The sequence below is a fragment of the Mixophyes fleayi genome, chromosome 3, assembly GCF_038048845.1.
Source record: "Mixophyes fleayi isolate aMixFle1 chromosome 3, aMixFle1.hap1, whole genome shotgun sequence".
Taxonomy (NCBI): domain Eukaryota; kingdom Metazoa; phylum Chordata; class Amphibia; order Anura; family Limnodynastidae; genus Mixophyes; species Mixophyes fleayi.
In genome coordinates this window covers 322266625-322281474 of record NC_134404.1, presented here as the reverse complement: position 1 = coordinate 322281474, position 14850 = coordinate 322266625, and the positions used below count along the sequence as shown (strand labels likewise).

The 14850-nt window shown below is 39.0% G+C and overlaps 1 protein-coding gene across 1 annotated transcript in view; it reads right to left on the bottom strand.

Annotated features, from left to right (window-relative positions):
* LRPPRC (leucine rich pentatricopeptide repeat containing) overlaps positions 1-14850 on the bottom strand; it is a 123422-nt gene that overhangs the window by 47304 nt on the left and 61268 nt on the right. Inside the window, exon 23 of the mRNA XM_075204144.1 lies at positions 9086-9290. Within this exon, the coding sequence (XP_075060245.1) occupies positions 9086-9290 (205 nt within the window). The remainder of the gene's footprint in view (positions 1-9085; positions 9291-14850) is intronic.

The window sequence follows — 14850 nt, the reverse complement described above, 5'->3', positions numbered from 1 at the left end:
TCTTCATGTCGGTTTGGTGGTAATCGTGAAAACGATTACCACCGACATAGTATGGGTGATAAGATCCATGATGGTGGGGGCGAAAACACAGGACTATGGTGATTATCTGTCCAGTTTTATTATAAGGCATGTTAATAAATTTGGTTGATCATCATTGGGCATCAGGCTTGTATTGTAGTCATACGGTGCAACATCAGGACAAATGTATATAGCTACTAATATTGCAGAGTGTAACCAGCTTACACAATTAAATACAGTTTAACCTTAACAAACCGTTTCTAGAGCTCATCAGAAGTGTAAATATGTGAGATAAGATTATGTATATGGAGAATGGGTATTTCCTATCGGTAATGTATGCTACATAATCATTTATATAGCGCCACCAATTCTGCAGCACAGTACAGAGAAAATTTATCATTCACATCAGTCCCTGCCGCATTAGAGCGTACAGTCTAAATTCACATGCACATGCACATGTTAGTTTTGTCAGCAGCCCATTAACCTTCCAATATGTTTTTGGAGTGTGGGAGGAAACCCACGCAAACACGGGGAGAACAAACAAGTTTATACATAAATCAAACTCAGGACCCCCAGCGCTGTGAGAGGCAGAAGTGCTGACCACTGAGCCGCCATGCTGCCCTGCAGCAACACTGGAAAATTAGTACCAAAGCTAGTGGTCTGGTGACCACACAAACACGCCATTACGTGATCTTGTCACTCGGCTTCAGGGCTGAATCTGTTCGATTTAGCCGCCCAACTTTGGTGCCCGCTGGGTGGCGCTACTCTTTGATACTTCAATAAACTACCAGAAAATCCACGTACTTAAACACGGATAAGCACGAACACACTATTCATGACGTTATTTGGAGTAGAACATATAGACCAAAGTATATTGTCCCTTTTATATTTAAGCTTTTTACCCATTCCTTTTGTATGCATCTCCTTTTCACTATGCTAAATAATGTTTTTTTTTTTATTTTTTTAAGCTAATAAAAAAAAATCTGTACATTTTTCTGTTCCACCGTGTTGTGATTGGCTTGTGGTGTACCAGTTCACAGACATTCTCTGTAGAGATCGATGTATTTGCACACTAGGGTATGGATGTTTTCGTAGTTTAGACGTCATATAACTGCAGTGGCATGTGCCAATAATGGATGAGGGGGGTAGAAAGACTTAAAGTTCATATTAATGCTCCAAATATGAACTTTTAAAATGTTTGGTATAAATTTGTCCCTTGTGTCTCATATAAATAGACATTTAAATGAAACAAAATCCTGACTGGATTAAATCGTGTACTCTGCCGTCCAGAGAGTTCAACTGAACTTCAGTAACATGTCAAAGCTACTGCAATATAGGGCTCTATGTACTGAATAAGGCTGGGCACACACTACAGGTTTTTCAGCCGATTATCGGGCTAATCACACGATAAAAGCCCGTTCAGCCCGATATTGTATTAGTGTGTACACTGCAACGATGAACGATTCGTTCCAAAGCACATCGTATCCATTTATTTATTTTTTTTTATAGTGATTTGTAAACCGGACTAAAAATCTCGTTCAATGGGGGAAAAATGTTGTTCCAATACTGCAGTGTGTATGCACTCAGGACTGGCATGGTCCACGATCTTTTCAGACGATGGTTATGACAGATGAAGAGCACAGATCTGAAGTTAAATTTTGTAAAATGTGTTTAGTGTGTACACATGAATCGGCTGCTGATCGCGAATTTTTGTGTAGTGTGTGCCTAATCTAAGCTGTTCCACAGTGTTAATGTTTCTGTACGCTGCCAATAATGTGGAAACCAAGGAGAAGCCCACGCTTGTAAGAAAGTATGTGCACCCAGGTCCATTCGCTTTCATGTTTTATGTGTATGATCAGCATTACCGTACATTTAATAGGCTTTAGCATGAACGTTTAACACTTTAAAATAATGCCCATATGTCTGAGGCCTTAGCTAGGATCGTCCGCATTGAATGAAAAGATAGGCACCACATTCTGGCAATATAGCATTGTAAGATCTACAGCACCAGCTGCATAAGGAGAAAAAAAATCCCTCTTCTTGTCACATTTTACTCACCTTAAAATTAAACGTTTTTAATACCCTACCATCAAGGCTGCTTTTTTTTTGTGGCCCAGTGTGTGTTGCCATGCAACTGAATTACTATTTTATACCCATGCAGATTTCAGGTTATGCTTAAGTAAAACATACATGCAGAAGAAACATTAATTTGATTGCAACAATACTTCCAAAAGGCTGAAAATGAGCCTTACTTGTCGGGTACCCATGCAATTTCCCTCTCAGTAAGCCCTGCTTACAGCGAATCCTCCAGCACCCCACTGAGACATTTAAGTTTTTGTCGTTTGGGGTGAAGACTAAATTACAGGTTAATTTCAAGCCTGTGAGTTGATGCCGCTCGATAGATAGAAGCACTTTGACAATATTGGCTAGATTACGGTCATGTCATGTTGGCAGAAACATTACAGCAGATGACACATCACTGTACTTTTAAAAAAATAAAGTACATTACAATAACAGTTTTATGGGTTTAAATATGGTCAGGTCTCAGTACAAAATGCTCATCTGCGGAATTTTATGATAAGCACAGACAGACTGGTCCGATTTCAATTTCTTGCCTGTGGCAAAGGATACCAGCAATTGTTTAAAGCGCTTTCAGATTTAAAACAAGATTTTCCATTGTGAGGCGAGATGGACAGCACAGGACGTAAGATAGATAGATCTACAAGAAAGGCGCACTACAAACGTGGTTTCATTCAACACGAAGTTCAGCTTTTCAAAATGATGGCAAAACAATTATCCTATAGTAAGTACTGACTATACCCAATTCCCCACAGCATGAATAGAACTGTTTTAGGTCAAAACGATTAATTAATTAAACGATTATGGTGCCAGTCAAACGGACAAGCTAATTGACTTCACTCTCAGACAGCACAACGTGAAAAGGTATTCTCTGCGTACAGATCACTGATTGAAGGAAATGAAAAAGGAAAAAAAAAAAAAAGTGGCAAAAAAAATGGAATAAAAAAAATCCCCTTAAAAAAAAATAAAGCAAAATAGTTTTCAAAGATTAAACAAGAAATGTTTTTCATTTTTATTTTATTGGGGGGAAAAAAAACACAAAAAAACCCAAAAAACAAGATTAATCCAAACCACGCAGAACAAAACAGGCTGGGAGCAGAAGAGGGGGGACAAAATACAAAAAAAAGAATGTACATCTTTGAGGGGGAGTTTCTTTCCCATTGAGGTGACGGATAACACATCAGCTTTGGTGTTGCATGCTTAATAAAGACACCTATATTTATACTATCACACATTATAGGTATATACTGTGCGCTATGATGTTTTAATTTTTCTTACATGAACCCCGGATCTCTATCATACACTGCTGCTTAAAGAAAAAACTATTATTATTGTGAACTGCACATATAATGTCGGAACTTGTTTTAAAAGAAAAATGCGATTCATGACTGTTAATACAGGGGACATCATATGAAGAGGACTTCGCATCCTAAAGAGGAATTATTGTGACTATTTTCGGATTTATTTACCTTCTAGTGTTGAGCACCGTTCCTGTATATATTTATTTTGGTATGTCAAAATACAAAAAAAACAACCTAAAATAAAAATGTACACAAAGCCAAGTCGTTTACTCCACCCCCCACCCCCATCAAGATAAGAGCTAAGGGATAATAAACAAATCAGGCTGTGTGTCCCGACCGAATATCCGGATCCCCGGGGTCGGTGACGGAACTATCACCACTGCTGCTATAGGGTCAACTCCATGAGGTCCCTACTCAGCCCTACAGGGGGTTACAGCGACTGTGCTGGACCAGCGCACATTCAGACTCCCAAACCCTGCTGAGGCTGAAGGGGCATCTCAGGGCCAAACTTGCTCTGGGGCCCAGGTAATGCTGTGTTCCACCCCGATATAGGCCCAAATGCACTTCCAAAAACTGGGGTACAGTTGCCACAATTATAAATAATAACAATGGAGGCTAGGCTGTCATGAGATAGAGGAGTATCTATATACATGTTTCTTTTCTTTTAAATGCAGGGTAAAAAAAAAAAAAAAAAAAGGCACTAAATATTGATTTATATAAGGATGAAGTGCTGGGATATTACACACAAAGCTTAAGCTAAGTGGCAATTTACCTAAGGGCTTTGCTGATTGAAAAGCTCTCAAACCTAGAATCACCAGAGGAGGAGAGAAAGGGAATTAGAAGGGAGGATGGTAAAAATAAATATATAAATAAAAATAAATCTTAAAACACAAATCCTTCCAGCTTAAATCTGAAGCAGATGTCAGTTTGGAGTGAAAACAAGACCGTAAACCAGATTTTAGAAAATTTACAGGTAACCCTTGCAACACCAACGAGTCTCGTCCAGCAAAAAGGGGGTTAAAAAAAACGAGCAGGCAACCATTTTATCCTGCGAGAACGAGGAATCTTCAAGGAGACTGGTGATGTAATTACAGCTAATCCTCACACACAAAAAATTAACTGTGTTGAAGGCTTTGTAATTTCCCTAGGTACAATTTAGCTGTCACTTATTTTAAAATTTACTCAAACATGCATTTGGAACAGTGCTAACTTCACATGTCAAGTGCTTTCCAGCCAATTAAGCCTACAGTGGAAGTCTGTGTTAAACAACTGAATGATTAGACAAGATAGCTCATTTCCTGGCTCTTTTGTTCAACATAAAAATGCCACATTTACATGCCACATTTACATTACTAGACTCAACAGGATTTTCTGACAAGGGGGGGGGGGGGGGGGGGGTATGGGGAGAAAAAAAAAAGTGAAAACCGTATCGAACAGTGTCTGTACAAAGCTCATCACGTAAGCCATTTACCAATCATCCTTCAAAAACCAATAGCCGTGAATGTAACTTAATTATGACTTAGCGATGCCTGACGAAGACCCATCTTATCACTGTATTGTCCCATTAGGGTGAGTACGAGAAGTAAGAAGAGAACCAAAGTGCCTTTAATATTGTGGCAAGGCCGTATTTATTTTCTTACTTGTAAAGTGAAGCAGCAAATGCGCAAGACGAAATACAATCATGCTTCAGACAGTAAAGCTTCCGCAGGTATTACAGGAGCTAAAAGCCACCAACATACATTCGTTATACAACATGCAAATACCATGTTTCCACATCTTCATATTTCTTTACTATTTTTTAAACATAATTAGTGCTTGTTCATACATACGAGGGGGAGGAAGTCATTGTGTTGGCTGCTCCATTCTGTAGGAACTGAGGCAAGTCAGTATGTCACTAATTCCAGATAATTGAGAACGGAGCTCACATGGATATTGGTACAGCTAATAAATTTGCATCCTCCGCTTTTATTCATCCTTATAATGGTTGTTGGAAACACATCGTGCAGAAGCCATGTGTTCGCCAAGCAAAAAAAATGTATTTCCAAATTTATCAAAGCCTTAGTAAGATGGTTAAAGTGGGACTAGGCATAAGTCTGTTCATACATGTGAAAATGATAACTTACATCAGTTCTGCCTTAGTGGTTGGTGAAAGGGGACTTCCATGATTGTCTCTTTGAAAGGTACAGCATGGTGGCTCAGTGGTTAGCACTTCTGCCTCACAGCGCTGGGGGAACACAATTCCCGACCATGGCCTTATCTGTGTAGAGTTTGTATGTTCTCCCTATGTGTGCATGGGTTTCCTCCCACACTCCAAAAACATACTAGTAGGTTAATTGGCTGCTATCAAAACTGACCCTAGTTTCTCTGTCTGTGTGTGTGTTATCTTAAGAGATTTAGACTGTGAGCCCCAATGGGGCAGAGACTGATGTGAATGAATTCTCTGTACAGCACTGCGGAATCAGTGGCGCTATATAAATAAATGGTGATGATGTAGGTAATATTTTCTTTAATTTTTTTTTGAAGTGAGAATAAAAACAAACCTTACCCGCCCAATCAATCTCTTCCCTCCTAGAATATATCTACAATATATTGTGCCCCAAGTAACTAAATACTAAAGCAGCACCCCACCAATTACTTGAGAGTCATAATAATGCCAGACCCGCCTATACCTTATCTGGTGAGTTTTGATTATTTACCTCAAGCCCTACTGACATTCCAGGTTCTCCTGTCTGCTAGGTTTGTCTAATAAGGCTCTATCAACAAGGCTACTAAAAACCTAACCACATTTAATAATCTACACATATCGAAGTGGAGGCTGCAGGGACAATATTTCCAGAACAGCAATGTTCTGAGGGCATATAAACCGGATTGATTACTAGATGGAAGTGGGGAACCCTAAGAGTTGCAGGACAGTTAAGTGCTAATTAAAGGCCTAAAGAATAAAAAATACAGCTCATCACTAATCTTAAGTTATAAAATCATCTCCTGCTCTTCAAATTGTTTAGAAGGATCCTGTGAAAAACACAGATATTTTCGTTCAATTGCACCTGAACTTGCATGCCAATTCATGACTCGCATCGAATTTCGCAAATAGCCTTTCTACCAGCGAATCTGCAATTCCTTCAGATAAGCTGGTTGGAATCTGTTAATAGTGACATGCCTGGCCCAGTTTCCAAAAAATAATTGTATTTGTTGAATAGCAAAAGCTATGTTCTTCCCCAGAGCAAACCTGCCACTAAAATACAATTATCCACCCATTTACCCAATTTTAGTACATTTAAAATTCATTTTTGCACAGACGTAGTCTACACATAGCAAGAAATACAACAGGCTGTTCTAAACTCCTCAGATCTTCAAGTGCAAACGTTACCATCTTATGGCCAGAAAGCGCATTACACTAGATAAAAACAATGGGGAAGTAGTTTATGGTACAGTCTCTCAAATTTGCCTCAGCAAGCTTGTTATTCTTTACAACTATCAATCTACCATTTTGCCTTGCTGTGCAAATGCAAAACACACCATTAGGCATAGTTGCCTACTCTCCCGGAATGTCTGGGAGACTCAAATTTTCTGGGTCGGGGCCCAACGCAATCCGCATGGCCACGTCCCCAAGAAGGACCCCCCCCCCCCTCCCGGACACCTTGCTGCAAAAATCGGCAAGTATGCCATTAGGATATATCAGATCTATTTTGTGAACAGACCTCACTCATTCAGTCAAGAGCACCCATCATCTGAGGCCTACCTCCAGAAGTCACAAAAGTCTGAGATCTTGGAGAAGTGAGGACAAGATAAACCAGCAGTAAGGTATACATAACTAAATAGCAATTGCAGAGAGCACACAAGCTTACACAGTAATCTGGGCTACTAATGGTCACCGGGAACATCCACAGACGGATTTTCTAAGTAGAACCCAGGAACAATAAGTGCCCATGGGCTATAATCTCCTTTATAAAGCTATAGGCATGGGAACATTTGTTGATGCTTGCACACTGGCTTCATTATGTTGCTGCTGTGGGATTTTCTTTATTTTTTACTCTTAGGCACTAAATGGCAAATTAGGAATGATTTAACTTGTGCACACAGAATATCTCCAGAGTTTCAGAACCAGCTGAATTGATTGACCCATCTCAAGTTCAACACACCATTTGGCTAAGCTGACTAAGAAGGGGACTTAGTTTATCTCTATTTCCTTCCACTTCCAGACTGCGAGACCAAATAGAACACCAGGCCATCGGAAGCAAACTCTATATCGCCATACTGCACCGACTATGACACAAATCCAAAAGTCAAACAATCTGGAGGCTTCTGACGGCAGCTCAAAAATATAATTATATGTCAATCCTAACTGTATCGGAGAACATTGGTACTTTGGTTGTGGGTCAATGTGGTTAGCACTGCTAACTGGAAATTATCATCCATACATTGAAACAGACGACCAAGACCTTTATCTGATCCTGCATAGTCCATACTGTAGAATATTTTATTAGGTTCTAGCTCAGAAACCTATATTTCAAGTATATGCCGACCTTATTAGGAAATTCTAGAGGAGAGGAAGGAAATATCTCCAGTTGGCCCACTGTGACATGTATTTGTACTAATCATTATTATTATTAATTTTTATTTATAAGGAGCCACAAGGTGTCCGTAGCGCCGTACAGGGACAAACAAATTACAATACAATGGGAGACAGCACAGTACAGTAAACACAGTAACTCAATAAGCTCAATGCACAGCTAGAGAGGGCGGGGAAGGGGGAGGGAGGATCCGCAAATGACGGGGCCCAAGAAGGAGGGCGCAGAAGACAGGGAGACCCCCAGGGGGGAGGAGGGAGCGAGAGTGGACGTGGGGTGGAGGACCCTCGAGGAGGAGGGCTAAGCAGCTGGAGAGCAGAGTTAGAAGTGGTGGAAACAGGAGGAGAGATGGCCCTGCTCAGAGGAGTGACAATCTAATCATCTGTACATGAAGATGCTTTAATAATAATTCACAAACCTACATGTAAATATTTCAGGCATTCCATACCACTAAAGAAATTTGAGATAAGGCCGAATGATGAGAAAGACTTAATGCTGTGCCATGAAAGTATAAAGACAATGGGGTATATTTAGTATACAGAACCGCTGATTCCTGATGCTTTGAAGACATTTTCTTTCTTTCTTTAACCGTTTACTATACCGACTGCCTAAATGAACCACTAGCCAAAAACTAAACTGTAAGCTCGAATGACCAAGCAAACTGTCAGACACTTCTATCGTATAAGGTAAACAAGGAAGTTGAAATAAAATAATATTTGAATGTTTGTTTGTTTTTTTAATACTAAAATACATAAAACAATTTACATTTTATTTAAAAACAATAACTTAAAGTCAATAATAAAGTAATAAAAACAGCTTATTAATGCAAAACTGAACCGGGAGAGAGTGCGCCATGGTCTTGAAGTGGAATAGAAATCTACACTTGGCAGAAGTAGATATTTTGTGGGCTGAACCAATATTTAATCCGTCAATTCATTAGATACAAGAGACATGAGGCCATTTTGAGCCTCATGTCTCAGATAGCCATAGTTCTGAAAAAAGTGAGAGGCTGTATCATTTAAAGGGGAAAAAAGAAAAAAAAAAAAAAAGAAGCTGCCTTCAACTGTATGTAATAATGGATCCAATTTAAATAACTATTACCGGACCAATACTTACTTTTTCAAGTGTATCATCACCAATGGAGAACATATGCTGGATGTAGGTTTGACCAAACCCAGCATTATAAGGGTTTCAAGTACGGAATTCACAGCCCCGACGTCACCTTTCAGGGCCAGATTGTTCAGGATGTGGTAGTAGAACGCGGCTGGTTTATCCAAGCGAACATCTTTCTCCTTCATCTCCTTTAGAATGTTAATAGCGTCTACAACAGAACACAAAAGGGCCCTTAGGTAATTTCATGGAGTGAAAACAAACTGTTATTAAAACAGCATTTCAAACCCAGCAGGAATGTAAATTCTGGTGTATAATGCCGATTTCAAGTTAATTACTACTTGCATTTCTAAACGAGACTACAATTATAAATCCACAATAGCATGGTTTTATCATTTCCCTGCAACTCTGAGTACAAATTACAGATAGGGACCGTGTGCCCACTTTGCACCATGTAACCCTGTACTGTCTGCCCTATAGCAGCGCGATCATACTAAATGGATGCTTTTATCATTCAATGCCAACATCTGCTAAATCACTGCATTGTTTCTTCAGCAGATGGCTTGTCAGGAGGCCAAATAATAAAGATGTATTTACAGTGTATATACAGCCAGACTAATGGCCTGATACCGATAGGGTCTGTTTGCTGTTTCGATACTAATTAGACAAGCAGAGCCAATGAAAGCTTTCCAACAGACTGCATGTTAAAACATTAGGCTCATTAAGCCTCATTAGGGAGGCAGAAATAAACATTTTGGTGCGTGGGATAAGTAAAGGGGATTTATGTTATGTTTTTTAATTATCACACAGGCAAAATGTTTTGACCGTTTTACATTAGAGATGCGAGGGGGTGTACGAGGCCCAAATAGGCAGATTTCTTCCTCTCTCGCTCATTATTTCTGCCTTTGTTACAGATTTTAAGTAATTTGTTCTAGTTTTCTAAATAGCATTGCTTGATCATTAGTACGTGAGACAAAGCAATACAAAGCACTCGCACAATCTCAAAGGTTGAGAAGAGCTTCAGAATACGGATATCATTCCCGTGGAAGCTTTCTTTTTGTGTTTGTTTGGGGAGGTTGACAAAGAATCACCAAATAACCAATTTTTTTTTAGACAAGGCCTTTACTTGATGATTCAGACTTCACTATTTATTAATAAGATTTCATTTGCTTTATTATATTATACGTCTAGCGTTTGTTTCGTCACTCAATTGCATCACTTTATTGTTCATGCTGCCATTACGCCACAGTTGACTTTGCCCCGATATTCTCACACTTCGTTTGTTAGTAATATTTGGTATAGTATAATTTTTGGCTTGGATTTAATGATTAACCAAAAAGGGATTTATATGGGCATTTACATTATTACAATGCTTGTATCATTTTTGATTAGGGAGATTTAGCCCTGAATTATATTGGTTTTTCGGAAATAGGTCTCTAATTCTATGCACCTTCCTCGCCCAGTCATCCAGAAGATAAATGAATGTGTGCAGGAAATCGCCTGGTGCAAATGGTTAACACAGTGCATTTATATACTCCAAGACTAATGAAAATAGAAGAATCATAAAGACATCTCTACGTGACCTTATATTGAATAATCACCTATACAGTTGTTAAGCAAACTGTCATGGTCAAACCCAGTATTGCCAAACTCAGGTCTGTTACTGTATTAAGTAAATGCAGTCCAAACACAAAGGTAATAAGAGGCATCAACACATGTGCTCATTGAAATGCCTAGTTAATTATATAGTTTCTTTACACAGTTTCTTTAGTTCATGTCAATTCTGACCCCTCTTGTGGCGTGAAACTGCTCCATGCATGTGCGGTTTACGTCCCAGGAGTACTTAGTAGAGGTGAAAGGTTATGCTGCGCCTGTGCTATATCACAGGTGGTTTCCTTGTCTACTCAGTTTATTTTACCACTGTAGATTAGGGGAGATTCTTGTGATGACGTAGGATGTCTGTAGTATAACAGTTTCTGATATTTTTCTACGTATTTCTCCAATACAGGTCAAATGTTTCATCAAAGCCTGCCAGCCCTCCTTATAACTCATCCGTCCGTCCCCCAATTATCCCACTCAATGTGCCCCTCAGAAGCAGGGCCCTCTCATCATGTTCTCCTGCCCTAACTATCCTACACCAGCATCCTTGACAAGTGCCAGTTGCCTGGGCTTCAAGTCCCCATCCTCGGCAACTCGAGCCCTGCTTAATGTGCCTATTCTCCTGGGCACAGGCTTTGTTTAGGCTGCCCTTCATGCATCTTGTTACTATTTGATCATCATGTAATCTGTACTTTTACTGACTACTATGTAACTTGTGGCTGTGTGGATATTGTGTAATCTGTAGGTTGCTGTATCCCCTCACCGACGGACCCTTTGTGGCGCTTTATAATTAAATGTTAATAATAAAAGATAGACTAAGCCAGGCTGAATGACGTCTACACACAGATATGCAGTCTGCCATCATGGTCATTACTGACCATAACTGACTTAAATGTACCTTTGTATAGTGCAGAAAAAGGTGGTTATGCATAATTAAAATGAGACTGTGGTCATCTGATGACCACACCACGGTGTGTGCAGCTCTGCCGTCCAGAGCAATAGCCGGAAAACTATATGTGTACAATCCAGACACAGACCTGATCTCTGGGCAAATGGAAAATATCAACCATATCCTACTATGTAAAGCCATCCAAGTGCTCCATATCTGTGGTAGACAGCTTACACCTGAACACACAGTGCTTCCAAACCTGAACGTTTCTGGCTAGCAGCTTGAGATTTTAAAATGGCAAAATAGTTAAAAGCAATTATATGTGTGAAAGCCACCACTGGAATCAATCAATCCAAATGGGTTGTGTAAATGACAGGACGTCAAAGCTGAACTGTAAACTGTGAAAATGATGACAGTAAGAACAGTAATACCACCTTACAGTAAAATGTATTAAAATATTTAATTTACTTCCTCTTTAATGATCTTAAATATTGTCCGCCACTGCAGCTATGGCTGGGCCTGGCCGCTATAGAATCATACTGCTGCCATTCTGATTGACAGTCCTAGTACTACAACCTGTGATGGGAATGCCAAGGTGACACTAGGTAGTTTACAGTGTAATACAACACTGTAGTGTAGTATAACATTGTTTGCAATTGTAAAAAAAAGACAACCACCTACAGCCAGCCATTAGTTCTCAAAAAAACAGCCTTTTAAAGAAACCTAGGTACTATTTATTTTAAATTAGAAGCAGGTAATTTGGGAGAATAATGCAGTGGAATATAGGACTATTTCAACAACACAGATGTCTTCCTCACAGTAGATGGCCTATAGAAAGATCACATTCTCAAACAATATCAGCACACAACTTCTAAAATACTCTGCGCAGGTACGAACAGTCAGATGATCTGATTGGCTAAGGCTGCTCCCTGGCCACATTAAGGCTGGAGACATAACAGATGAGCGTATGATGAAGACTGATTCCAACAGGGTGTTTGACCCTAAAGAAACAACCCTTTGTAACATTTTACAATAAATTTTATCAATATGCAGAGACAACAGCCCGGATGGGGTTAAAATAGTTTAAAGTTGCTTTCAGCAATTGGCAGTGAAAGCAACAGCCGAGAAAATCATTACGCCCCCGCAAATAAGGCGTACAAAATGTTGATTCCTCACCACTGCCCGTCCTGCAGAAGGCTAGAGGCGAACGCGTTATTTCTGCTTTATTTATATTCAATGCATTGGCTCATTGATTCTGCACATTTCTCTACGCTGGTACTTATTTTTAAACAATAAAGGAAAGCTTAAAGCTAAATTTACTTCCAGCAGTCTGGCCAAGCACATAATGTTTCCACCGAGGGCCATATTGCAGAGCAGTTGATGAGATGCACGATGAGGGAGCGCAAAGTCTTTCTGATGCATCTTAGGAAATTGGAATACAGCTGCAAATCTTCACATATGTAAATATGATCAACCTTATGTAAGTAATAAACTCAACATTATGGAAAGCAAGAGACACCCCGCCAGCCTCTTAATTCAAAATATTAATACCGTCACAAACAGACCCTGAAGGCAACTTCCTGGCATGTGGTCAAATGTATACAAGTAAATTCAGAAAATGCTAATAAGTAAAATATAAAAACTCAAAAAGACTATGTAAAATGTTGGAAATTAGCTTAAATTCAACATTCCGCAACAGGTATTCTTTGCCTATGCAAATTAGATTATAATCTCATTTAAAAGTAGTTTTTTTTATCAATCTTTGCCAAGTAACCAGAGAAAATATTTGCACATGACAGAAATTCCATTTATAATATTTTTAAACACACGTGGTTTAAAACTTTGAGGACATAAAATAAGAAACCGTTATTATTTCTGCCACAAGTTGCTGCAGACCATTAGGATCTATCTGCCTGAAGGCTAATGGTGGTGTTAGAGGAACGGACATGTTTTTGGGGATGTACAAAAAAGTATCACATGACCAAATGCTTTCATTGAGCATAAGATATTCTTGATGCCTATGATATATCCTCAAAGACCTACCTATTAAATCCCACCCAAAAAATGCTAACAGTTAAGATAGACTGTTGTAGAACAAAGCTGGATACAAAACATTTCAGGTGCTGTTGCGTCACTACCCAACATATGTGAACTGTCCTCACCACTACAAAGGTGGGTCTATCACAACCTCAGGAGACCTATAACTTGTGATAGCCCAATGCTTGCTATTCACAACCTTTTAAAAAGGCCACTAAACCTACATTTTAAGAAGACTTCTCAGTAGAATATGTGATCAGTTCTGGAGGCCATGATCGAAACGTTAAAATATATCAATGGTTTTAACAAGATAAAGGAGGGAAACATTATTCAAAGGAAGAGAGGTATTAGAACACGAGGACATGCACTGACACTGGAGGGAAGTAGGATCAGAGGAAAAACTACTTCACAGAAAGGGTAGTGGATACGTGGAATAGCCTCCATCAGAGGTGGTAGAGGATAATACAGTAGAGCAGTTTAAACATGCTTGGGATAGACATAAGGATATTCTTACAAAGAATAAAGGATGAAAAAAGGTTTCAGGTTACCATAGGTTAAAAAATGGGCAGCCTAGATGGGCCAAGTGGTTCTTATCTGCCTTCAAATTCTATGTTTCTGTGTTTCTAAGCCAATAATTACATTAACAAATGGACTCATCAGACCTGAAGATATGAGTAAATTATAACCCCGAGGGGAATTATTTACCTACACAGCAAACTTCCTGTCATTAAACCAAACAACGCAGATAGAGAATTTTAGCAAGTTTTTTTCCATTTTTTTTTTTTTTTAAACAAAAAATGTCCAACAACAGAACAGGTTGAACACAGGTGAGCAGCAAATACCAATATAATATAAAACATCTAAAATTATGTCAAGGTACACATTTAGATTTCTGAATATCATTGATAACTTTTCATATGAGGGACCCGTAATTTAGGCTTCGCAATCCTTTGAAGTTCATGTAAAATATGAACTATATATTGTTCTAAAAGATGCATGACTAATTTCAGCCTATTTGCTGTCAAGTTTTCAACCATGTCACAAGTAATTCCCCACTTGGTAACCTGCTCAATGTGTTCTTTTTCTACTTAATAATTGCATACAACTGAGCAATCGTAATTAACAGCTATATTGACAACAGTAATCTTGTAACTATAATCAACAAGACCACACAAACATAATGGAGAATGTTCAGCGCTGACGTAACAATGCTGTAACCACGATTATACTTACTTCCAGCGTTTTC